Raw genomic sequence first — 27,941 nt, forward strand, 5'->3', positions numbered from 1 at the left:
ACATCAGGCAACAGAATGTGTGGCGCGAGCAAGCGCGGCGCGTGCCGGACGAGCAGCAACTCTAAATAATGTGTTGGCGGTGGTTTGTCTGGTCCAGTCCTCCGGGGAAACAATTCAGCTAGACTCCTTCTCCTTCTCCTTCGAGTCTGAAATGTGACACGACACTGAGCATACCGACCGATTAGTGGTTACTGCGTTTTCAGGAGCGTATGGATTCGTCGCGCTTGCGTGATAAAGTTTTTATCATGTGTAATAATTAAATAGCAGCAAATTACGCATGTACGGAGATCAAATCCAGAATATCCTGAAAACTTTACTAAAATTTTACTAAAATGTTATAAATATAATTTTATGTGGTAAGTAAATTTTTATTAAGATTGACATATCAACTTGTATTTAATTAATTGCTCCCAAATTTATATTTTAAGTAGTCACTAGTCACTGATATAATACTATGTTTAAAACTAAATAATTCAATACAATATAAAAAGGCATGATGTTGGCAATTATTTGCATAGATTACTTAAAATTATATAGTTACTATAAAAATATCTTGCGTGGTTGCTTAAAAAGCATGAGAATAATCCGTGCCTTTGTTTGATTTTCTTTTATAAAAATACATACTTAGATAACTTCATTATAAAAACCTAGCAACATTATACGTGAATGTTTTAGTGAAACTTTATAAAATAGATAAAATAAGGCATAGCTTGAAGGTCCTAAGACCCGACATGTTATGACCAAGCTGACTAAACGTTAGTACTAGCAGCCCTTAGACATGTTCCTGTTATAATACTTTTAAAATTTAACTTTACATATCAATTACAATGCATCTTGCTTCATATATTTATTTCTTTTACTTTTGAAATCAATTTCCAAAGAGGGAAATAACATTAAATGTAACTACGTATCTAAAGTAGCTACAATACGCCATTAGCTCAGAAAAGTATCAAAATTCCTTCTGATGACTGCTTCAATAAGTTTAAAGCTAGGCGCTTGTCTGACATTCACCCTCCTTGAGAATTTATTGTGAGTACAATAGAATTAATCACATCCGCACTACATTTGAATGCAGTTTTACGACCGGTCATCTGCTGTTTACTCTCCTTGTAATCTAATTTAATGTTTGAATGCTGTGATAAAAAAGCAAATAGGTACTGAAACCAATTAGAAGCCTCGAGTCATAATAACAACATGTCATATGGTAGTATGAGGCATCTACTTCCAAGCGTGAATAAGTAAATGAAGCGTTCGCGAGCAAGGCAGGCAGGTCTAAAGGCTGCCCGTATCCTGTGACAATCGATGCCGTCCGGCTTCCCGACGGAAGCCTTACGTTTGGCCAGTGCGCGTAGTTAATCGAAATGCTAAAGCCAAAACTATATAATTAAGTACATACGTTCGATGTGAAGCGTCTACGCGTCTAAGCATGCCTGGTCACAATAGTTCGAGACTGACCTTCGTCACTGTTACCGTTAGTGAGTGGCTCCTCACCATTCTTCTCGCCGTTCTCCGCGGGCTTCTTCTCTTCTTCCTTGGTCTCCTTGTCTTTCTTCTCCTCGGAGCTCTCTTTGGCTGGCTTCTTCTCCTTTCCGGACTTGCCCTTGGCCGGAGTCGCGGGTTTCGGCTTGGGCTCCAGAGACGGATCCAGCACGAGCTTGCCGATGTTCTTGCGGTCGTGCATCTTCTGCATGGCTTCGCCAACCTACATACAAACCAATGATTGATTTATTATTTCAAATATGAATTTTTGTTTCATAATAACGTTCGGAATCAATTTGCTCAGAATCAATTGCTGAAGGTTATCTTTCTGGTGTAAAATTTTTCTGACTTAGTTTCTGCATAAGCTTTTGACTAAGAATTACTTCTAAAAATGGTCGTTACTTACATCCTCGAGCGCCCAGGTGGAGTCCACGAGCGGCTTGACCTTGCCCTCGGCCCACAGCGCGAACACGCGCTCGACGGCGCGGCGCACGTAGTCGGCGCGGCCGTGCTGGAACAGCAGGTGCCGCAGGTTCAGCCCCGCCAGGCTCTTGTTCTCGTCGAACAGCTTGATGGGCGACACCTTGTCCACTTGCCACCACTGTAGGGAAGATGTAAGGTGAGACGAGCTCCCAAAAATGGCGTCATCCGCATCAGTTCGACAAGGACTAATTGTACATTGTAAATTGTAAACTCCTATGATGAAGACGTAAAAGCAATTTTTACCGGCTTAGACAGATGCTGCACTTTAATTACCTATGTCCTTAGAAGTTTTAGGCACTCCATGCACTGTCTTTAATATTCTACCTACTTATTTTTAAGGCTATCCACAGCACCAAACAAAATTAATAGTCTAAAAAAGGTTTCTTGTGTACGTCTTGAATATACGAACATTGGAAGTCGTTATTAATATTTCATTATTAGATTTACCAACAAAAAAGCATCAATATTTATCGATTATTACTAATTTTAATTACTTTAAGACGGAAGGAATTAACTTCGATCGCTAATCATGAAATACTAAGCCTATCCTATCCAATTGGCAAATAGTGCGATAAAAATACCGTTAAACCTACTGCTTTCAAGGAAAAAGAAACCTATATTTATTGGCTACACGCCTACTTTGTAACAACATCCCTTAATATTGCTAAGGTTTCTCTGGTGTTGAAAAGGAAGTACTTAAATACGATATGGTTTGATTCGAATATACAACCGTAAGATTAATTAAGCCTTTATTAACTTATAAATTGCTGATAGTTGCAGTTTTTTCAAGAGAACAGACCTTAGAAAAATCGCTTACTATAATTTTGTATCTAGTGGTTCTCAATCTAGTTGTCTAGTCTCATTATAGTGGTTCTCAAGCTACTTTAAAATATTACGTGGTGACCTCCATGACATGATTTCTTCTCAGTGACAGGGATTGAAATATAAATTAAAACGGACACCTCCCGAACTGATCTCTAGAAGTGTTTTGTTGTGAATGCCATGAACAAACACAAGAACAAGTACACAAACACCCGGATCCAGAACAGAATTAATGATTCTGATAACTCTTTAATCAGGAATCCAAGCCAGATCGATATGAGTTACGTGGAATTTGTTATTACTAGGTATATCTTGTTACAGCCGATGGTACCAACATAATACTTTTATCTTAAGTATGTATGCGTTTAAAACTTTGATGCGATTATATTATTACTCACTGTCTTACCTACGTTATTATAGTGTCTAGACTTACACTCACATACAATGTAAGTTTATAAAAGTGTAAAAGTTTCAACGTAAGTGTCTAGACGTGGGGTTCGAAGCCGGGGTGTTGGAGAAGCATTCTTCATAAATCAGATAATTAAAACATTCGGTACTCACGGCACGCGCGGCGCTGAAGAAACTCTTAGTCTCGCCAGTCACGATGTTAGATGATCCTAAGATAAAAACTATTGTTAAGACCTCGCTTAAAGTTTCATATTAGACGAAGGCAAGAGAAGTGTCATAATATTTATTGAATGAATGAAGTTATTTCACAATCATTACTATGCTATTTAGTGTATAAGTAGAAAGTATAAGATGCGATCAGTTTACAAAACGTAAATATAGGTAACTTATTTTTTGGAGGAAAGTTCAGTAACAATAAAGTGGTAGTAAAACTTTTAAATGGAACCACGCATTAAAATAATATGTGCGATTTTTTTTTGTTTCAATTTATTTATTAACAAAGTACGTCCACTTAAATGACAGTGACAGATGTAAATGTTACTTGATTAGACAGAAAGCGCCAAAAAAATCACACGCATTTTTATAATTGGTACGAGTACACATCCCTTGATTTGAAGGTGGTAGAACCCTTTGTGGTTCGACTCCGGCGGCACCACCGTCACACCTATTTCTACCTAATAACAACAGTGTTAAGCGCTGCTGTGTTCCGTTTTGAAGGGTGTGGTAAGGGAGACAGACTTTTTCGAGGCGTTCCAGCTTAGTCCTCAAGGGTTGCGGCGCATATGTGGCCGACCTCAGGTAGGAATATCTAATCCTGTCTGGGGTTGATTACAGATGTCCATGGGCGGCAGTAGCCACTTACCATCAGGTGGACTACATGCTCGTCTGCTACACCTATAATATAAAAAAAATCCCTTTCTTATTATTCCCTTTATCCTATCACATGAAGAAATGAAAATCTGTTCCAAAACAAATGAGAATACGCACCATACAGAATGTACCGTCCCATTGGCTTGAGAAGCGAGTATCCACGGTTGCACTCCTCGCCGCAGAGGCAGTCCAGTACGATGTCCACGCCATCAGCAGAGATCCTGCCAAATTATACATATGAGAAATTTCCCCTCCAATGGAGAACAATAAGATAATTGAACTAACCTTGTGTGGTTTCTATCTGCGGCGTTATTAACATCATCAAGGAATTTATCCACTACAGTAGGACGTTTGTCAAAATCATAATGTCCATGGACTACTTAGATTGACTAAATGTCAACTTGATACTCATATTACTCTGGTAATTTTGGAAATTGATAAAACTTTCTCTTTATTGCCATTCTTATTTATTATCGATTCTCTTCAGAATACCTACTGTAAGAAAATTTATAAGGAGCTTTAAGCTTCATATCGAGTATGCCACCTTCACATAGTGTTACAAGAACCGTAGGTACTGTTTGTTTACATTAAGATTGTGTGGCTGAACTTGTTTACGCTGAGAAGAGCTCAAGATATAAAAATATCTTTGTCTATTTACGAGAATTAAATGCCGCGCGGCTGTTACGAAGCAGCTGCCCTAAGGAGCGAGTTATAAACGGAACAATTAATGCATGACTTGTCTGCCCCAAGTAGACCTTAACTTTAGAGTCCGAACGTCCCCAAGTCCTCCAAGTTAAGTGGCGTTCCGTCGCAAACCAAGGAATGGGGAGGTCTCAATAATTTGGTCACGAAAGGATCACACGAGCGGCATGGGTGGGAATGAAATATGTAACTCTAATAACTATCAATTAACAAAGCTTGGGATCTGGAACAATGGTTTATTTGCTCGTAAAGAACGATAAAAATCTACGGTATGCGTATAATGATCGCATCCGGATGTTTGTTTTTTAAATTAAAATATTATTAGAAGTGTCAAAATGTGCGGGAGGACACATGTTCCACATTAAATTCTAGCGTAAAATATAGTATAACATCTTTATAATGGGACTGAAATATGTAGGAACATAGCTCTAATAAATATCAATAAAATTAACTAGTGGATCAATGGTTTGTTTGGTCATAAATAACTCTATTTATGCACATATTTAACGAATGTTTTTAATATCCTCTGCCGGATGCGCTTTTTATGTTAATTAAAAATATTATTAGAAGCTTTTAGATGTGTCAAAATATGTGGACGAAATATGCTATTATAATGATAATGACATATAGGTATTCGTTTGATACTATAAATGCATTTGAAAAAAATAAAGTTTTTATTAGGTCTCAGTTTAGCGTACAAATATTTCGATTCGATTGACTTTATTGTCTTTTTTAACTTTGATACTAACACCGGTCGTAAACCGGTCTAGACAGTGGGTAAACTACTTCTAAGTAGTGAGGTCTTGTGGTTATTCGACATTATTAAATTGTGAATGTATTAGTGCCGATTTCCAAAAATATTGATGAAATTAAACAAAACAAATATATGTATAACAAAACAGTAGGTTTTTTTCCAATTCAAGAAGGAAAAGATACATCTGAATCGACTTTAATAGAATATATTTACGATTTAAAATATATTAATAGATCAGAAGCTTCGATAAAAATTACTAAATTTGATTACCTGTTCAATTGTTACTTTATGAAATGTAATGTAGATTTAATCAAACACATTTTTCGTGTAAAACGAACATAGTATCTTTCTTTTCTTATCACGATAAACGTCAATAAAAGTAAACTCGAAAAGGAAAGTGCAAAAGCGTACGTGAGAGACTTCACGCTTCATAATCAGGGCGAAATAAGTAAACAGAGCCATAATGACAGCGGAGTTAATATTTATAGCGGCAATAATGTAAACATAATATGCTTTGAATAAAATTCCTGCATACCACGTGTAATATACACAAACGGCCATTAGCGGGAAGGGCTGCCGAGTAGGCGGTATATTTTTAACGCGCTGTGATTTCACGATTTCTGTTACGCATTTTTAGAATTCACTTTGCAATCTGAAATTAATCTGAATATGACTCGTTAAAAGCAGGTGTAATTTTAATGATATAATACGAACAAAGCTTATGAACTCTGTATAAAAAACTCGTTTTATATGTAGGTAGGCACGTTTCCATCGTATGAGAGATTCGGATATTTCCACATATTTGCGCCCTAAGACACTAAAAATTTGACATGGCTTAACAAGTTTAATAAACTTATAGAACCCACTGTAGAAACTTAGTCCCCTGAGAAAAAAATGATAGTGCGTGGCGTAAATACTCACTTCCTCACTTCGCTGGTGTAGTCGCTGCCCCTCTCGAGGAGATGATCAATGTTGTTGTTGTTAGCCTTCAGAGCCTCATGCTTGGTCTTGGAGCAAACACCGAACACCGTCACGTTGTCCACCGTCTTCGCAAGCTGAGCAACGGCTTGACCCTAAACAAAGAATATTATTAAGACAATCGTTCGTGAAAAAAACTTAAGACTTTGATAGGAGAATCAACTGATGATTATGATATTATTTTGATATGTGGTTTTGATCATAAAAGTAAACTAAAAACAAGCGAGCAAACCATTGCAAGTGGCCACGATAGCGCACTGGCATTCTGGTACGTCTAAACTGCGCAGGAGTCCTGTCTAAAATTCATCGCGGATTTTTTGCTATATGTACCCTATGTACCCTACCATATGCACCCTATGTCATTATATAGCCGGGCTAAAATAATGAAGAAATTGTGGCGGTGCTGTTACTGCAATCGTTCCACAAGCCATTCTAACATCTAGGCAGTTGTTCAGTGTGTGCTTCTCATTTTATTCAATAACTTGAAATATCAAGAAAATTTGCTCAAACTGTACATAAACATTTATGTGTTTTAATAGGTAATTTAGATCATAGAGAACTTCGAGCAGCGATGAAGATAATTTACAAATACTTTTTACAATGCTTCTTATCGTTACGCTTACGATCAAAGATCCATTATTATAGATTCACTATCGATTTAAAGGTTTAATCAAACCAGCTTAACGTAAACTTATACTTCGTGAGTAACTAATATCTACTCATTGTACCCATTATTACAGAGCGTTACGGCATCTGTTTTAATCTGATTCCCGGCCGATAATTACAATTGTAACTTTTTTGCTCATGAGCCGCGCTACTAATATCGTATCATTATACTGGAGAATTTAAGTAGATAAGTATCTACTTGTAGAAAATGAAACTGCTATTCTCATACCAGTAACGATTCCGCCCCACCTTCGCCTACACCACGTTCTGATGGAGTTTCGTGTTTGTAATTTGAATGTGTTGAAATAATTGACAGTGGTATGTCCGAACCCCACTCATATTCTTAAACTAGCCGTTTCAAATTACGGGTCATTGACACCGAGGGTAATGAGTGACGCAATAAACGGAAGAACATTCTTGCGCGGACTATTTTTCTCACTAATTCAGACCGACAATTAGACAATATGTAACATTGTTTGCACGTTCAATATACGTACATACGCCGCTACAGTTGTGTACCACACGAACAAAAAGCTCGAAGAAGTAGATACTGAGCAGTGGTTCCCAGGGTCAATGCTACGCCGGTATTTTTAGCGAGGTTCATTTATTTGCTTATGTCCAAACCGACATGAATTTTACTTTAAATTTATTTTACAAAATGTGCATAAGATACTGAGAGCAGTTCATTGTGAGTTCATATGGCTGGTTATTTATCTTGAATTTTCAGCGGAAGAAGTTTCCATGTAACGAGTGTTCTGTAACGTAGCTGTAACTCACACTAGTCTTATTTAATGCACAATCCGTGCTTGAAGTGGTTTACTCTAAATTGATAGCAGACTCTCTTTTGTATAGGAAAGTACTAGATCGTCATGGTATTTAAAGTGATAAATCTAGATTTGAACTAAGTATTACCAAAGGGCAAATACTTGGAACCCTTTGTGGTTCGACACCGGCGGCACCACCGCCACACCTATTTCTACCTAATAACAGCAGTGTTAGGCGCTGCTGTATTCCATTTTGAAGGGTTATTCCTCAGGGGCAACGAAGCATCTGTGGCCGACCTCAGGTAGGATATCTAATCCTATCTGGGGTTGATTACAGATGTCCATGGGCGGTAGTAGCCACTTACCGTCAGGTGGACTGCATGCTCGTCTGCTACTCCTATATGTCTTAAAAGATCGAAGATATCGCACAATAAATTTACACGGGCAACCGAGAACTTATTTTCTTTGGTAAGTCGGTCAGAAATACTCACATAAATAATTTATGTACTATCGTGGTATATTTAGCATTGTGGGGAAATATACCTCAAATTCCTATCGCTAAGTTAAGCTTCTCAATGTAAACCATAGCATGTAGAAGTCCCTAAACCATAAATTCAATAAAATAAAATATCTATTCTTGCTGATACTCTATAATCACTATGCATAAAGCGCAAAATCATCAGATCATATGGCGGTATTAAAAATAACAAATATAAATCTTACCACGCCGCCTCCAGCAGAGTGCACGAGCAGACTCTTGCCCGGCGTCAGGTTGGCCATCTCGAAGAGCAGCAGGTAGGCGACCACGTAGTTGGTGGTGACGGCCACCGCGTCCAGAGCTGTCATGCCCTCCGGCAGAGCGTACACATACTGCGCGGGAACGGTGACCAGCTCCGCCCAAGCCTTGTACTCAGGTAACGCTACCACTTGGTCTCCGACCTGCGTACAAATTTCTTACTATCATACCTACATTTGCATAAAGGTATTTGATTATCTTAGAAGTATCTGTTTTTAACATGTTAAAATTATGCTCCACCGCACCGCCAAGTCTATTTCGGTGTTATACCCAGAAACAGTAGCACGTCAGTCCTGGAAAATCACCATTTCAGCTTAAATGTGTCTAAATCCTTTCCTTGTCAGTGTACACGGACCTCAATAGATTTTAAGTTATCCCTTCGTAAATAACTTAACGTTAAGAAAAATATCGCATCTTTTCATTTCACAACGAGACAGTTAATGACGTCACTGTTCTACCTTTAAATATTTTTTTGCCCCTCAGAAACACGGCTGAAATACTTTGAACGTGAATCGCACATCATTTTCTCCCTTGAACCGGTGGAGCATAGCTTAAATCGGTTCCGGCTTGAAGGACAAGGACTAAAGCCAGCGTAATTACGCGTAAAAAGCCAGAAAGGCACAAGATTCCACCCTCAGTCACAGACAAGAGGTTTCCGTTTAAGGGATCTTGCACTGATAATCCGAAGCTCGCTTGAAAATTTTTCATGTCACATTCCTTGAACTGTCCTATCAATTGTTGTTGTTTTAAGTGTAGACTGTTGTAACCTTTTGTAGTTTTATTACTTACAAAACAATATTACAAAGTATTGAATTAGTTAGGCATTGCCACATAACAGTATGATAACATGTGACACATACGGCCATTGTTTTAGTTCTATTAAAAGTTGTTATTGTTTTGAAATGAAAAATATTTCAAATATATCATAATACTTAGCTATATCTAAATGAATACCACCACCAACCACCAACGGATATATGAAGTGGAATATCTAATACCCGCCTTATCCGGCTTAACTATAAATTACTAGCGGTATTTATGATGAGTTATCGATTCATATTAATTCTTATTTAACCTGACAGTACAAATTACATTTGCGTTATAAAATCAGTTTTTACACCTAAACATAATTAATTACGCATATCCTTCCCAATGTAATATCGTATTATTCGAACTCATAATAGTTTAACAAAATTGGATGAATTAATTTATACTATAGCACGTAGCGTTATAGTTTCCTTAAAATTATTTTCCTTTTACCTAAAAATATTTTTTACAAATAAAATGAGAGATACGTAGGTACTTAATATACAAAACTATATAAACCTCCACCTCTGATTTTTCAAAGTTATGTGCGTATTAGAAATTAATTATCACTTGCTAAACGGCGAAGGAAAAAATCGTGAGGAAACCTGCATACCTAAGAAATTTATAAAAAAAAATGTGTGAAGTCTACCAATACGCACTTGGCCAGCGCGGTGGACTATGGCCTAATCCTTCTCATTATGAAAGGAGACCCGTGCAGTGGGACAGTAATGGGTTGATGACGAAGTCGGTTATACCGTTGGGATCCCGGTTTGCTTAGCAAAGGATAAGGAGAATCTCTCGAGAGTAAATAATGCAGACATGTACCTAAATTATATTTCAATAGGTAAAGTTTCTTACCTTAAAGTTGGTGACTCCTTCGCCAACCTGTTCGATCTCACCAGCGCATTCGAAGCCGAGGATGAAAGGCGTTTTCGGAGGCGAATCGATGGCGCCCTGGCGCACGATCAAATCTTGGAAGTTCAGACCGCTGTAACAATAGACAATATTGTAATTTTCAAACTGGCTAAGACCTATTTAGGGCCTGCATGACATTGTTATTGGCAAACACGCCACGCAAGCCTTGTATAGATTCTGAGTTCAATTCCAGTCAGGTAGATTCAAATGATGAATATATCAAATATCTTCTGGTTCTAGATGATTAAATATAAAATTGTCTTTATGCTCGTCCATGAGACAGAATACAGTAAATTAATCATCGTAAGTACAGTAAATAAGTAAAAAGTATTAAATAGCAACGGAGTTCTTCATATAGCCGAGATGCCTCTGAATTATTCTGGAATTTAGCCCGGATTGACCCAATTTATTTAAACTTTGTGAGGAAATTCTGCTGTAAGACCTTAATTAATTTCTATGTGAAGTGCTGCAGTGCTAATTACACTTTAAAACATATTTTGCCATTGCCTTTTAATTGCCTCAGTTGAAAGTTGAAAAAGATTTCTTTTATAATTCGTTTAGACAGATTTGAAAAGCGGGTAGGTAATTTGTTTCAAGTGTTTCAGTACATAAATTGTCCTACCTGAAGACAATTAGTTACATTGTTACCCTTAAAATTTAAAATGGGATACCATAAACTCTACATAAACAGATTATGCCCAAACTATTATTGTTTAAATCGGCCATTGTTAAAAATCGTACGATGTTAACACCACCGGGTTGGAAGTAGATATAAAATATTCTACAACCTTTAAACAAACCGAAAGAGATAAATAACACCAACTGGGAAATGATGGTAAATGTATACCTTGAGCAACATTATTTCGTCAGTCCTTCAAAGTAGCGGGGCTCCCATTTAATAAAGCTGCAGGCTCTAATTAATGAAGTGCGGCCACGAAGGAATGCGGCAGCTATTTGTTATCACGCGCAAGCTTAAACATGATCTGAATAAAGAACTCCACATTTAAATATGTATTAAAATATGTCCATGTATCGATCACTATCGATATATATTCAGTGTTCCTATATAAACACGATATAAATTCAAATGTGGGTTAATTTAAATCATTCCACGTTCAGTTTAGTGCGCACACCACGATTGTAAATATAAACTGATTTCGCTTTTATTTTATAAGAAGCTCAATTTTACGACGCCGCCATTCATCTCCATTCGCTCGGAACCTATGAATATTTTAATGGAAAGAGCTATAAAGATAGTAATAGTTGAGGACCAGATATCCGACGTCAAAAGCCAAGTGCGTAGATCTATGTATACAAGGTATAAGCTAGGCCTCTTACTGAGCGATACTGCGATAGTTAAAACTGCTCATAGAGCGATCGTCTGAATATATTCCCTTAGATTTTAATGTTTATTGCCTGTTAATATCCCATCTTTGTAAATTGCAAATGACTAATATCCTTTATGGTTCACGCATGTAATTATCCTAAGTAAAGATAAGAATGGACGTGGTCATTATAGAGCGCTACTACACTACAGACACTGAATAAATGGAATTTATTTAATAGTAAGCATTTTGATGCAAATTGTGTGTGACTCATGTCGATTGCACGTATATGCTGGTTGGTCCCTACGCAAATACATGTAATTATTGTACGTAGGTACGTGCGCGGTGTTACAACATTGCTGGTTCGTCGCATTGTTGGTCGAGGGGCAAGGGTGGCCAGTATTAAAATGGGGGGACCTGGGGTTTTCCTAACAATAAACTAGGCAAGTAGCGGTGTGAAAGTGTACCTACTTGTAATTAGCTTGATTTAGAAATAATAAATATCGTGCGAATGGACGGTTGCTATTGAACCTGGTATATAAATAAATTTCACCGAAAAGGGCAACAGGCTTTAAGGGTTTTACTAATACTACCTTAGCCTTACGGATTAAGAAAGCACAACGGACATTGTCCATTTATAAGGTCGTTTGTATATAGATAGCGTAGGCGAAATAAAACAAAAAGTACATAAGTAAATAATCTTTATGTTTTAGGTTCAATTGATTTTCAAATTAATTACGAAGAGCAGGTCGGTAAGTAGGTATTGAACACTTAAAATCCATTTGTATTGTATAATAAGTAAAGGAATCCTAACACTACTTATTTGGCGCGTTATGTACGCTATGTACATTATGTTGTCCTGTCTGGCGCGCTAACTGCGTAGCGGCGGGCGGGCGTCGCGACGTGTACCGTGTACCGTACGTAGGTAATCGATATTTCGCGATTGTCTCCCCCCATACTATCGGTAATGAGTCGACTTATTCGTCCGCGAACACAATGCTTGCCTCTGACGTCGCTGAACATTGTTTACGGCTTGTTAACATGTTCGCTACTGACAACATGCTCTAGCCTTATCTTTTATTTATAATTAACATTACAAATACGAGAATGGAGGAGTAACAGACAGACGCACCAAACATAAACATTACAGTTTCAACCAGACACCAGTCATTTCGTTTTCACTTTGTATGAGGAATTTACACCGATGACGCGTTTACTACTGGAATATAATTTAAATAATATTTGTTTTATTACAAAGATTACTTTCTAAGAACAAAATATGTTTTACTTTAAATCTATTAGTAATTATACTTAATGTTTATAGACCGTTGTACTGACAGCCTAATAAAGCCTTATCATTCCAGAAAGTATCTACATAATTTAAGAACCCAAAAGATCCAATTTTATCGCGAACAATAACATTATTCTTAACGAAGATCCTACGAAGAATTGTGAAGTGAATAGCATTACATTTTAACGGACCCCTATTGTCTCTGATTCGTGCAACATGGGATTATCCTGCTTCGTTATTGTTCAAAGTCAAACTGATATATTCCATTAGGCTTCAACACAATGAAATTACCCAAAAATAAGTATCGGTAAAAGAGTTTTGAAAATAAACAATATTTCGGATGAAAGAAGAACCATTATCACTCATTCATAACAATACAAATATGAAACTCGTGAATCATATTTTGTCGCGTAAAATCATCGTAAAACGACCTTTATTAACAAATGAATCACCGCTATTTACATTTAAATTTCTTTATTTGTTTGATTCATCGGAAGGGGAGTCGCCGGTGTCAGGAAGAGTCGAACTCCCCTCGTCAACGGGTGACTGACGATACAAAGCCAGCTTTAATGTACTAAGCCTGTAATTGTGAATAATTACGTTCATGAGAGATCGGTATGGCGGTAGTCACCACGCATGTCGCCAGAGCGTTTGCGCCCGCATACATTTTATTGGATAAATTGGACCCGGGTACTGTCGTTTTATTACGAAAAAAACAGCAGACATGGGAGTCTACTGAAGTGAAAACTTAAATTATTTGTTTTCAACTCATGCACTTTAAAAAAATTAAATTCCATAGTTTGTAGTCGAGTTTTTGGATCTATCAGCATACAAAGCAACAATTAAAATTATATTTTATTCTTTAAATTTCAATAACTATCAAAGTTAAATTGCGAACGTACTGTTGGTAACATTGTGATTTCGGTATCGCGAACCGTAAGATTTTCCGATGCCATACACCTCGTAACGCACCTGAAGAAGTTTTCACCTCAAAAATATATCGATAATCAATATTCGTCAGGACTGTTCCCGCTCGCTGGTTGGAATGTTAAGCCGAGATAATCCTCCACGAAGCCGCGGCTAGTTTAATTGTATTGTGTCGTAAACGCTACCTGACTTATTGAACAGTTTGAATCGGTTTCCTAATTCAATGGAACGGTGCGGATGTTTAGCAGGTAGCCAGTCCGACTGTTATTGTTCTTGTCAAATCGGAACGGTACTTTATGCGACAGTCAAATCTATTTATGTGTTTCGACTGTGAAATATTCGGCGGTTGTGCCTACACAATTTATTTTATACTAGGTTTTATGTGTATAATAGGTTTTATGTGTATAAAAATGTAGTTGCAAAGCGCATACACATAATTTGCTTTAGACGTTCGTTAGAGGTAAAACATATTCGAGGCGACTTCGATTCATTTGACGTAATTTGGCCAGAAATGACCAATAAACATAATAAAACATTTATGTTTGTAAATTTAGTGCCTGGTCCGTCGCGTGTTCACAAATTTTGTACGTTAATTCCACTAAAACATTTATCGTTGTTACTAGTTGCGTGTCTTTAACACTAAGTTAGGTACATAAAAGCCTTGAAACGATAACAAAACCTAAATTCCCCAGCCACAAACCGAAATACTGTAATGGAGTCGACAACCCTGCCCTCCTTTAGTAATCTTAATTACCGCCGTTTCCGAGTGGCTAAAAATCTAATACAATAAAAAATAAAACCAGTTGGTACAATTCGAAAGAAAAATAAAACCTCTCTGTGTGCCCAATAGTTGAATTATTTAAATTGAATCAGAGCGTAACCTGATTACCTGAACCGATTATGCACAACCCTATCTAGGTGATAATGCGATTTAATGCATTGCGTGGGATTTCTATTCACGCAATTCAAATAACTTTCCGGTTTATTAAGCAGCAGCCGAATGATACGTGTCGCCGCTGTAGGAATTATTCTCAATAAATTGTTCTTTGCTCGCATTAGCGCCCCTCACGTAGTTAATTTAACGTTCGGAGTGGAATAAAGTGCGCACCCCAGTTCGGGGTAATTTAAAATTGCATTCAGGGTTGGAGTGAGGCGACTCGGCGGCGACGGGCGTCGCGACGAGCGTCGGGACGCCTGTACTACGCCGCACGCCACGCCAGACACGAATAGGCTCTAACTAGGAAACTAACTGCTTTGACCTCAAACTAACGTCAATGAACCGCACTCGTAATGCAACTACGTGATTAATAGCAGTTATTAAGACTTTGTTTTGTTATAGAATTTAATTATTCCCCTAAATGTTTACGTATTTAGATTAGAGATATTTTAATAAATGTTCTGATTATTTATTGACATCTAAATGCGACTTTGAGAGCTTCCCATTCAAATTTATAAAAACGTTGGAATTGTATGTAGATATTACAATTGGTCACTAAAAAGATTTTTAGCGTAAGTTATCTAAACATGAAAGTAATAACGATGTATTTCACACACGCAGATATTCACACACAATCCGAGAGAGTATGCACCTGTCGAACGTGACTGAATGTACAGAATTCGTAATTTTTTCTGCAACGATTATAAATATTTTTCATTATTAACATACACATTATAAATGGACACATCAAACACAATAATAATCCTAATTAATAATCCTCGCCAGGAGGTATTTCGTACGATACAAATTTAATGCTGCATTTAGACTTGTCAAGGAACTTGCTCAAGTCGGATGTCGGCGTCACGTTCCAGTGCGCTTCGGCGAAATCCCCACATTATTGTGCGCACTTGACTTACTTTGTTTACTATCATTTGAAAAATCGAAATTAAAATCGTTTAATTGAGTTAATTTTTATACGCTTCCGTAAATAATGGACAATGATTCGCCGTTTTTTCAGTATTGTTCATTATATCTATCTCGTTAATAATGAATTCATATTAATAAGTTACTAGGTAAAGAAGAAAGTTTGGTTCTTTATGTGTCAGGTAAGCTGCAAAATTACTGCATCGTTCTAATTGTACGTGCTACATTTGGAATAAAATTGAATAAATAAATACTTGTTACTCTTGTTAGACAAGCCATTTTTTCACAGCGATGAATGTTATATACCTACATATTTGAATTCATGTGTGTGTGACTATGTATGTCTCAAAGCAACACAGCTACTGGTGCATCCAAGTCATTGTAATGCGAGGTGTGACACCTCACAACACAAGTTTAGCACTTCTTCCGTTCGGCACTCATGTTTCATGAGGTTTACGTTGCTTACGCTTACAGTCTACGCAGTAGGTACTATTATAATTTTGTACCTACTTGTAGGCTATGAAAATTATATCGCAGAAACAGTTTGAGGACGTATTTGTACAGAAATTGAATTATACCAAATTTTAAGAGGTTATTGTGGCATGATTGCAGCTAAAAAAAGCATCGGCCAAGGTAGCCCACTTCAAGTATATTAATCTGAGGATTAAGTTAAATGTCTCAAATATACAAGTATATTGTAGGTACTGTAGATGATTTTAAAACTAGAACATATCAACGGTATGTAAACTTGAAATAAAGTGGTGCAATACCATTACGGTAGAAGCATGATGTAAAACCTTTCAGCATTTAAGTAAAGTCTTCTAGTTTAATCTTACGAAGAAGGATAAAAAAATCCCTGCAACGAAGGCTGTACGTCGGTCGTGAACATAAGGTATTATATCTCGCCATTTACTAGACAAGGCACGCTCCGGATCAATGCTGGCTCCCCGCCCCACCCTGTCTCGTGCATACCCACTACACCCAGTATCACAGGAATACGTCTCAGACATCTCCAATTCTATAGATTTATAGCATGTTAGGTGTATTACGCCATTTAACTGTTTTTCATGACACTTTAAATTTATATTTATAGTAGATAAGATAAAATGCAATCGTAATCTTGAATATTTACCTACAATACAGATTTGCAGTGCAGTTTACCTACTGCAATAAAACAGCAGCGTAATAAAAACAATGACACGTAATGAGAAACTTTTGACCATTTGAAAAAAATATATATCCTATATCTTGCTGTTCTTAGCCAACGGCACAACACTGATGATATTACCGAATGCACGATGCAGTAGTGAAATATCCACGTTTACTAAGACTATATGAATGAATCAGTACCAAATAAACCTTATTTGACTGGATATGATTTACGAAGTTACTTTAAATGTTTCTAGTACGCGCGCACTGAATGGAATTTCCTTATTCGCGTGCTTTCTGATTCATTTGTATTCTGTAAGTACACGCCGATGAGTTAGCGAACTATCCTACGTTGTGTGTTATGAATGGCGCAGGAAATCGTAGCATCAATTATCGGTGTTTTATATTCTATTAATACATTTAATATCCTGCGTTTTAAGTTTTAATATGCATAAATATCTATATGCTTTTAACTTAATAGCTTTAAGTGACAAAACGTTAAGTGTCTGCTATTTTCGTCATGTAAACAGATTTATAAGTTACGTATTAAATGCCGCTTATTTAATTTATGCACGATTTTATAAAAAGATTATCTGTGTATCTGTTTTATAGGGCTTCGATACGTTATGTAGCTGTTTAATGGAATTTGTGGTACGTATTTGTCGCGTGTGTACGTGGAATCTGTTAATATATCGATTGAAATTACTAGCGAGATATTAAACCACTGACTGCTATGTAAACACATAATGTAAATAGTTAAAGCTCTTAACCAGTAACAGTATTTGGTGGGGTTTTCCAAATCTAAACAAGGAATTAAAGATAATTAACAAAGAATAACCTAGAACACTAATTACGCTACCGAATATTCCGTGAGAATTCCTCGCGGCTTAATTTCAGAAATAAAGCATTAAGCCGGCAGATATGTTAATAAACAGGAAATGACTGGTATGCATAATCCCTATCCAATATTCTTGTTCCATTTCAAGAAGACCTCGGAAGAGTCGGAAGCGATTCTTTCGGAAAGTCACGTTAGTATCCGGCTAGCGGTTGGTTGCTGGTCAGAATGAAAAACAATGTGACACGCGTGACGACGGCCGCTATCGGCTTCCGATCGAGCTGTGATGAGCCATGCTGGCCAGCCACGTGTGACTTGGCACTACAAATACCTGCATACTTAATGACTACCTACGGGCTGCGAGCCTGCAATTCCAGGACAACCAGTATATTCGTTTTGATGACTAACCACACGCAAATTATTTTATAGTAACTCTTAATGATACGAATGAGGCGTGTATTATGTTGCCGATTGTTTTGTTCTGTAAATAAAACTAGAAGTATGTGGGACTACAAAAAATGGTTCGCTCGTCACCCCACTTAAGTGAGTTTAACACATTCTCGCCATTAATTGTGTTTGTCATGTTCAGGAACTGTCATTTGGTACAGTCATCGCTTTAATCGACCTCAGGAAGTGAAGTTCACTTTACTGATGGTCGGACATTTGTCGAGGGTAGCTCAATTATCATAAATTCATCGATATATATACATGATCATATGCAACAACAAGAACACTCGAGGATTTTAGTGCACATACATACAGTTCTTAGAGAAAACACTGTTATAATAGACGCTTTGTAATTGTAGATATAAAACAGACAAGACTTAAATTGATAACGGAGCAATTATCGCTTTCGAAAGCCTTGCTTGCATCGCAGTAACCGATAATAACCCAGGCCCTCGAAGGTTCAAGTATCCAGCACTTTTTTCGTATAAAAGCGAGTGAAGTATTCATTGTTTTCACTTAGCTATATCTATCTCTTTTTCGCTTACAGTCTATAATCGAGAGTTTTATACAGTAGGTATAATCTAATAGTACACTCGCCTGACGCAAATATAATACAAAGTAGGAATATAAAGCTTTGACAAAATAAGGTTTATGAAGTTACAGCCATCGGACCACGAATTAAATTAGTTGTGCTTCCTTTGTGCGCCGGGCATACTAAACAGGGCATAATATTCAGAAACGTGATAAGAACGAAGAAAACATCTGCTCCACGGAGCAAAAATCTGACGTTTAATATTATCTTAAATTCACAATGTAAGTAATTGCTACCGTGTTTTAATAAAAATGACATAGTGATAAATAATAAATTCTGTATTAAATTCGTCATTGATTTGTGATTACTGCTTCACGTCTATCCAAACTTATCACCTTTACTTCGAAATTCTCAAATCTTATCAATATCTACTTATTCAGAAATATGCGTGACACAGGAAAATAGTTCCTATGTTTCCGTCATAGAACGACATGACGCATCGGTATAAGAAAGCAAAGTTATACATTTCGTTAACAATATTTTAAATAAGTACTTAACATAAAAGATGTAGACGATTTGTATCCCACAATGTTTAAATGATTATCCCCAGTGAATGAAACTAGCCCTTGTCCTGACGCATGCGGGCTCAAAAAAAACATGACACCCAAGCAAGTCACCCAACGTGACGGTGTTGGTAATAAACAGAATATCATAATAGTGACCGTCCCAACCGTAGGGACGGGTGCAACAAAAAAATTTAACGTTGGAGCATAAAATATAAGGGCGCATAGATGGCAGTAACACAAGGGAGAAGGGAACCTTTGCTTATAACTAAATATAGATCCGCAACGACTTCTATACCGGAATTTATACTCTAAACACGTATGCGATGTACCGCCGCCCGCAGCTCGCTCTGAGCGACTTAGAACTTCCAACGTATTAATTTTAACAGACTCCCAAAAAAGGTTCAGCAGACTTTTTGTACGTATGGAATGTGTAATACTTATAGTTTATGGGTATCGATTTACTCCGGCTACTGAACGGGTTTCGGGTTTATAAAGTGTAGCGTACATCGGCGTCTGTCTTTTTTTACGAGAATCCTTTGTCAGTTGCGAGGACGGAGACGCCCAAATTAAGAACACGTGGTGGACTTGTGTATAAAATGCATGTAATATACGTGTTTATCGAAGAATGTGTGTAAATGTTTCATAGCGTGCTAGTAAATAGCCTAAGGGCCCATCATCTTATTTGTATCAGCGATAATCTGGAATAAGGTTTGTCGTAAGTTAGTCCGACACGTTTCGATTTGTTCCTCAGGGATATCAAAAAGTTTTTATCGGCTCTAATACATAAACATAAGGTATGTTAATTTTCAAAAAGATAGCAGTCTCCTTTGAGTCTCATTACAAGGTACATTGAATCCTCGTTAAATTATCATCCTTACGACAATGCAATTTAGACATTAATACTATCTGATGGGTTAATAGCAAAACACAAATATATCATAATATATAGTAGAAACGTACCCAATAATGTCATAAAGTAGGCCGCCTGTAAATATATTAAGTTACAATATCAACTTGATTAACTGCGTATTATTACAGAGTCAGACGTAATTTGCGACACACGCGGCGTAATGGGATATTTCACACTTGATTTGCTGTAATAGAAAAAATGTGACTCATGATCGTTTTTGCAGTGTCCACGAAGCTCTAATCCGCAATGATAAATTACTCCATAGACACCAGTACCGTCACGTAGGTCAATATATAAAAAGTAAATTGAAGAAATAACTTCTGGGAAGATAGGTATGTGGCATGAAGGTAACTCTTGGCATGAAGCCTCCGTTGGATGTACACCACCCGTGATTTTTAGTGTGTGAATCTAATCTGGAGTCTAACCCATTCGTGTATCGATAAGAGGCAAGGGCTGTAGATCACATCGGGCAGAGTCCTTTACCACAATAGTCAAATTAAATCACCACAGCAAATGTTAAATTGTAGAAATATTCTCAGTAGGTTTATGGAATTAAGTTGGTTTCGTTTCGTCGTATAGTTATATCAACATGTAGTTTTGCCAGTTCTGAATGAATATTGTTATTGCTCGTTAAAACCAAATTACTTTCTGAAGAACGTTCAACAGGTGTTTTACGGTTTTACGTACACGCGAAGTATCTCGCAGTTTCTAAATCGATTGATATGAAATCAGACACCAAAGGCAGTAAGTAGTGAAAAGGTTTGAAGATAAGTAATATTAAAGTACAGCTAGATATCTTGTAATATAAACGCAAACACTTGCTTTTAATACATTTATCAAAAAGCATATTTAATGGGCGCTATAAAAAAGCATTGGCGTCGAAAGACGTAGGGCCTGCGGAGATTGGTCGGCGGCGGCGGGGGTAGGGGACGCGTCGTATTGATCTGACGCTCGCGCGCCCTCCGCCCCCGCCAGACATTACCCGAGCACTCGCGACTCACCCCCGGCGTCGCCTAGCACCCCATCAACGCACCACCGAGCCGACACCCCGAGCTCGGCGCAACGCAACCACACCCCTTTTTCATGCGAACGTCGAGTCACGGGATTTTCCAATTCAATTTACTCAGCAATCGACGAATAGATGGCGATAAAATAGAAAGGTACCAGCAATAAGTGAATGCAATAGGTTTTCCTCGGGCGCGATACGTTCGAGATACGCATCAAGAGATTTGATAAAGGTTGACTGTAATTACAGGTTACGATCTGAATAAAAGCTGTCTGAGCACAACGACATGACAGGACTTTGAATAAAATTTTAGGAATTTAAGTTATGAAGGTAGTTTTTGTACGAAATAAGGGAATACAACATTTTGAGGGGCGAAATTGGTGAGATGATTCGATTATGGGCACAATAAGCGATGAAGCATTTTCGTAAGTTCATTGACTCCGCGAACAATGTGCCCACGGGCGGCGGTCGAACCGGCGAGACCGCGCCCGCCGCATCTGCTGTACGATCAAGGATTTTATTTCACGAGCACGACACATGTCCTGAGCTTAACAACTTCCGTCTAATCTCTTGACACGGCAACGAACTTAAAACTAGACGGTGAGACACTTGAAGTTAGCTATAAGAAATTTACACATAACAATGTGAGAAGTCTAGACCGCTTAGAAGTATTTGTTGTTCTCCAAGACATTAATCAACAAATGACATTAAAAGAAAGTAATTATAACAAATGCAATAAACATATTGCAATATTAAAAGGGCACGCGACGGAAATGCACATGAATCATCAATTTCATGTCTGCCGAATGGCGCGCCGCCAAGGCAAGGTCAATAATATCCATTGAAATAGCACCCCCTAAATAACACCCCTAAGTAATCAAAAACTATACATATAAATTAAACGTGCTATCGTGTGGGTATCATTGTTGTTACTTCGTGGTTGGCTGAGTCAATATCGATAAGTAGCTTAAGTTAAGTTGACTCATCAGAGCCAGTCTGAACGCACGCACACAAGAATAAGCCCGTGACGCATAGGCCATAGTCATACTAATTGTTCTTGCGATTGTTCTACAAATTAAACGATGTCGGGCATGCCGACGGTGCCCATAACATGAAGAATTCCAGATATTGTTGTGATGACCCGAATGAGGTCACATTGTCTTTACGATATGATTGATTGGCGGATAAAAGGATAAGAAAAGCTTACTTAGCTGGGAGAAAGGGTAATAATGATGAACAGTAATAAATATATGACAAAATATGTACAGAATAAGTATAAAAGAAAGATACTGAGACCAATAACAATAATGGTATTTAAGGATTATCCATTTAAATTTAGCAAACGATTAAAATAAAGGTTTCAGTTATTGTTAAGTATTTTTTAAATTATACAATTCGGAGAAGCGGTTAACAATGATTTATTATTCTAACTACAGATCTGTGTGATTCGAACATTGAATTTGATATATCAATTACAACAGAGGAATCAATGATCATGACGAGAAAGACATTTGAAAAACTACACCAATGGAATCCAGCCATTATCTGATCTGTTACTCGTATTACGTTCCTCATTGTTATTTGTAGGATTGGCAGATGCTCGTGACTTGTCTGGATCGCCAGATATTATAGGATTTCCCGGTTTGAAACAAAATATCTTGCTTACAGTTAAGCTTAGTGTGAATGTCCTGCTATTTTAGGAATCTACTTCGACATTTAGTACTTTCCGTTTACTGTAAGTTACTTAAATATTTTTTAAATTCTGTCCTTAAGTATATAATGTCTTAATAATAGCTTATATGTGTTTAAGTAAAAACTATCCGAACTCTTCTTCTTGTTCTTCTATTGCCTTTTTATATTTCTTTTCTTTTACGGTTCTACTAATATAGTCCTATTTTTCTATTTTGTTTTTACATTCATTCATAATAGATTTAAAGACCTAGCGAATCGTAGCAACTGGTCCAAACTGCGTATATTCAGATTAACTTTGACACAAAGCAAACACATCTTATTAAATGCACAAGTAAACCAAAAGTCCTATAATGGGATGTAATGCTTATTGAAAATAATGTTCAAAATATATACCATAGAGCTTTGGAGGCAAGTCCTCCCACTCGAAGTTACAGTCAGGTACAACAGCCAGTTATTCGAACCGAGTTAGCTCAAGAACATAACTTTCTAGTGACTCATAGGAAGAGAGCTATCTCGCGCAGACGCTCTCAATAAGGAAGAGGGTAATAAACAAATTCAGCTCTCCCATCTTATGTGGCTTCGTAGCCCATTAAAATGCACAATACTGCACTTTATACCATAGAGGCCGGGCCCAGAACTCGAGGGGCAGATGCTATTTTTAGTGTTTAAATTGATACACCAACAAAGGAAAGGATGTAAGCAATTAACACGCACTTTCGTTGCAACGAAACAGCGTGACGATCGCCGCAGTCGTCTGATCGAAACGCAATGAAAAGGTGTGATAACCCACCTGATAATATGAAACCGGTATCATTTGGCAAAACGTAGCGCATATTATCTCATGTCGTACAATTGAAACAACAATACCGTTGCTTAATTTTGGATAATAATGGTTTATCCATATTGTGGGTAGCAGCACCTACTGGCAGTTTTATCGTTAATCTCTTTACTTTCATTTCACCTTAATGCTAATTGTAAAACCACATGTGAAATTGTCATTGTTATACAGCTAACTTAACATTTACGAGAATGCGATATAGATGTTCACTATGATATTCTATCCCTCATGAGTTCACATATAATTAAACTCTCAGAAAGAAAACCACTTGGGTACAAGGGCGTGAGTACCCCGATTGTTCTCCGAAGACGTCTTCTACTGACACTGGCTTGACCTAATTGAATATAATGGTATGTTATTCATCAGTACGTTCGTTGCGTGAAGTCTTACAAAAACAAATTAAGTGGAGCGGCGGCTCCAAAGATGTGCAGCTCCACTCTACTCGTCCGCTATGCTTCGTAATAGGTTGGATTTCATTTTATAACAGTTACATGTCATTAATTTAATAGCGCTATTAACAACGAGCCCTTGTATGCTGTACCAATAGAATGGCCGATTGTCTGGGAGATATATCTTCATGTTTGCTTTACTCCCATTCCTACTTTAAACTTATTTTAGTATTTTATGGTTGCATTAAGTTTTATCTGAATAGTTTCTTTGATTTTATCAGAATTATGTATTGAAGCTTTATTAGTATGAAAATATTATGGGTGGACTTAGGTGGACACTGATTTCTAATTTCTTTCCTACTAAACCCTGGTAGGAATTCATGCAGTAATTTTTGTAATAATGACTACAATAAGTAAAACATCTAGAATATCTTTAGTTCCATCATGTTTTCAATACTACCACAAACTTGTATTTTTGTTAATACTACTTTGATTTTAATTCGATTTACTCTTTATGTACTAAAGTCATACTAAAGTAGGTATAAAAAGTATGTGAAGCCACGACAAATTAATTAAGAGTGATAGTTAAATGTTTTCTTAGAAATGGTCCTAGACATGATTCAAGCCGTGTAGCGGGCGTCTTAGCTTACGTAATGTAATTGTGGGTCAATATACTCTAAACATGTAGTTAACTTGTTTTGTTTATGTTACGATTACATACACACGCCATCGGCTACCCTTGAACTGGAACAAACTTCTATATTTAGAGCAACTTAGATGTGCTTGGTGTTATCTTTTTTTATGCGCGTACAATGACTGGGATACAGAGAAGTTTCATGGTGTTCAATATCATATGCGACACATGTGTAAGCTATTATATCAGCACGAATTATAAAAGAAAGTCGAGAACATACGTCTCAGTGAAGAGCCAAATCTTAATGTACCTCAAAAATTTTATATAGTTTCGAAAGGTTTTTCGTAGCTTTGAGTAATTTGTGTCATTTTTCCACAGATATGATCGTAGTCAACCTAAGAACCTAGAGCAAGAGCTATAACAAAAGTTTAAATTGATGATACATAGATAATTGCAACAAACATTACAGCACGTAAACATTAGCACTGGTTTGGAGCGAGAGTCAGAAGCCCGATTAGATCAAGAATACTTAAAATTCCTACAAAACTTAAGATTAGTTAAAACAGTTTATCTGGTGAGTCTAAAACAGTTAGACGTGGCTCAAATTGCAGTAGGTTTGAGGAAGAGTGTTAACGTCACTTACCATGCTTACATTCAACTTGGGTCTGCTGAAGGTGGTGGAAAGTTAACTTAAATCGGGTACCGTCCGGGTCGTCCAGTTGGTTCGTTTTCGCGGCAGCTGGTGTCGAGTATGTCGCGGTCATTTACATAGTAAGTCGACGATAAGCGCGCTATATTTAGCATGAACGGAGATGCGCTCTGCGCTTGCCTTGCCTTGCACCTCGCGTAAACACCTACACATTTCCATTCTTCCCTCACCCCTAGTGCTAAAACAAACTACTGAACAAGTCAATAAAATTGATATAACCCATGCAAGTTTATAAATAATGATTACCTACTAAATTCGTGACTAAACTCGCGATCTTATCAATCTTATCAGTCGTTGTGGTAGATACTTCAAGCATGGAATCTTCTCACAATTTCATGCGCGTAAATGACATAATTGCATCGAGTGATGATCCTATGAAATAATTAACTTTTAAGATTTTTATAAATTTTAAGTCATAAAAAATTTTAGAATAAGACTGAAGGCCGAATTTGTGAAGCGTTGTTAGCAAAAAAATGTGCACCGGAAATTCCTCTGCCTCCGCCGTCGGATCAAGTTAGAGTTATGTTACCCACGAATTACCTGCGTAATGTTCACTCTCCACAAATTCATCAGTTCTGCCTTCAAATGCAGCTTGGATTACGCTGGATGCGGCTGTACGTGACTAACGGTGTAGCTATTAGACATCAACGCATCAATTAGGCTACAAGAAACAATTTCCGACCTATGGACGTGACTCTTACTGCCGAGCAGTGATTTAGACCCTATTTACTCATCATAATATGTTAACAAAGCGATCTTTTACAGTTAAGTGAAGTTAAGTGAACGCTTTGTTAAGGCTGTAACGAACCGGCAGTTAACGTTAACGAGAAAAGTAGCAGATAAATCGTATGTCGTCCTCGTAAGTAGCCTGTCGGCGAGACTGGCCCGATGTATTATCTGAAGCACTGGAGCGATAAAAACGAACAAAGAACAATGTCAGTCGACGTTTTAAACTCCCTTTCGCACGAAATCGGCTTGGATAACAACATGACATTAATTTCTGTGGCGTATAAATTTGAATTTAAATAACGAAAGCTATTTAGGGTAATTCGGGTATTTTTGACGGGTTAAAAATGTAGCTGGTGATTAAACCTGTAAAGGAATCGAAAAATAAGAGTGTCATGGTGATTTTAAGTTGCCGTCGGCCCTAGGCGCCGGCCGGCGTCCGTCGATACGTCGGTCTTTAGAGTGTAAATCCGCTTAACTTAGGGCGCGTCGCACTGCCGGCAGTGGATGGAAGTGTGCGTGCAGAATTTTCAATCGAGTGCATAAGCTGTGCAACACGGTGCACGGCACCGGCAGATGTTAATGAGGCAGGCGAGACGTTGCGAACGGGATCCGCCCGGGCCGGCAAGGCACTGGGTAAATAGGCATATCCAACAGATCGTGAAATTACGCATTACGCATCCAACCCTTATCAATAAAAGCATTAATTTGCTCATGGCAAGACTCTGAATAAAGTATTGGCAATTACTTTAAATCTAAACCACTAATCCGTTAGATCTTCAGCATAATTTTCAATCCAAAAATACTATCAATTTGATAGTTTAATATACGCACCTACCCGCTTTCAACGAATCTAAAAAAATATTGACCGTTTTTATGTTGAACGTCTTCATTAGCCGATAGAGCGCCGCTGTGTAGGAATATGTACTTAATTTTAAAATGAAGAAAAATAGGGTAATTAATTAATGAAAAATGACTTACCAGGCTTTAACACGAATAAGGACTTCGCCTTCTCCAACTGTTGGTTCTGGCTTCTTCAAAATCTTTACAGTCTTAAGTCCGCCGAAGCCGGTGAGGACTACAGCGCGCATTTCTTTGGGCGGTGGGGTTGACTCCTTTTCCTTTTCCTCAGTAGCCTTCTCAGGAGTCTCTTCCGGCGGCGTCTCGGTGGTTCCATTCTCCGTGGGGGTCTTCTCGGGCGCTGCCGCAGCCGGGGTTTCCGTGCTCTCCGTCATGTCTGTTGTATGTAGCGGTGGGCGATCGGAGCGATACGGTTAACGGACGCGGTGCGAATGAGCCCGGGCGAATGAGGCGGAAGCCGGCCGGCGAGACGACGCGTCGCAGAACGAATGAGTGGAGGGAAGGGAGAAGCGCGCGCAGCGAGGGTGTCGGGGCGCGGCGCGAGCCCGGGGAGGGGTGGTGGTCGGCGAGGGGGGCGGCGAACAGGTGGCCGCTGCTGCCACCGCGCGCCGCCGCCGGCCGGTTCTCTCCTCCCGCCCCGCACGATATTGCACTACACAGGACCTGGATTAACTTTATTACACCGTGGCCGACATAAAAACCCCTAGTAGCTACGTATCCTAGTAGTTTTTGACTCGCCCGAAACTATAGTTCCTAAAGTACCTTCCACTCACCCCGAACGTGACTTGGCAACGACGCC

The 27,941-nt window shown here is 38.0% G+C and overlaps 1 protein-coding gene across 2 annotated transcripts; it reads right to left on the reverse strand.

Moving 5' to 3' along the window:
• Positions 1-27,637, reverse strand: LOC140752382 (synaptic vesicle membrane protein VAT-1 homolog-like). Of its 2 annotated transcripts, none has more exons than XM_073086655.1 (9): positions 27,263-27,637; positions 10,388-10,517; positions 8,650-8,865; positions 6,440-6,591; positions 4,180-4,283; positions 3,346-3,401; positions 1,886-2,080; positions 1,492-1,702; positions 1-146 (listed from the first exon to the last, which is right to left on the reverse strand). In XM_073086655.1, the coding sequence occupies exons 1-9, from the start codon at positions 27,514-27,516 to the stop codon at positions 115-117; spliced, it is 1,350 nt and encodes a 449-aa protein (XP_072942756.1). In that variant the 5' UTR covers positions 27,517-27,637; the 3' UTR covers positions 1-114. The 2 variants fall into 2 exon arrangements, with proteins under 2 accessions (XP_072942756.1, XP_072942755.1); XM_073086654.1 differs by having other exon boundaries at positions 1,456-1,702.
• Positions 27,638-27,941: the final 304 nt, after the last annotated feature.

Source organism: Epargyreus clarus, unplaced genomic scaffold, assembly GCF_041222505.1.
Source record: "Epargyreus clarus isolate Ecla_fem2 unplaced genomic scaffold, WU_Ecla_fem_2.2 ptg000024l, whole genome shotgun sequence".
In the NCBI taxonomy this organism is placed as follows: domain Eukaryota; kingdom Metazoa; phylum Arthropoda; class Insecta; order Lepidoptera; family Hesperiidae; genus Epargyreus; species Epargyreus clarus.

What these genes read in the sequence shown, in the direction of transcription:
- LOC140752382 (XM_073086654.1), bottom strand. Translation starts at nt 27,516, where the DNA reads ATGACGGAGAGCACGGAAACCCCGGCTGCGGCAGCGCCCGAGAAGACC. An exon ending in ACTCTGCTGGAGGCGGCGTG is followed by an intron (nt 6,592 to 8,649) that starts GTAAGATTTATA and finishes TTCTTTGTTTAG; the next exon opens with GGTCAAGCCGTTGCTCAGCT. An exon ending in TCTTCAGCGCCGCGCGTGCC is followed by an intron (nt 2,081 to 3,345) that starts GTGAGTACCGAA and finishes TCTTCCCTACAG; the next exon opens with TGGTGGCAAGTGGACAAGGT.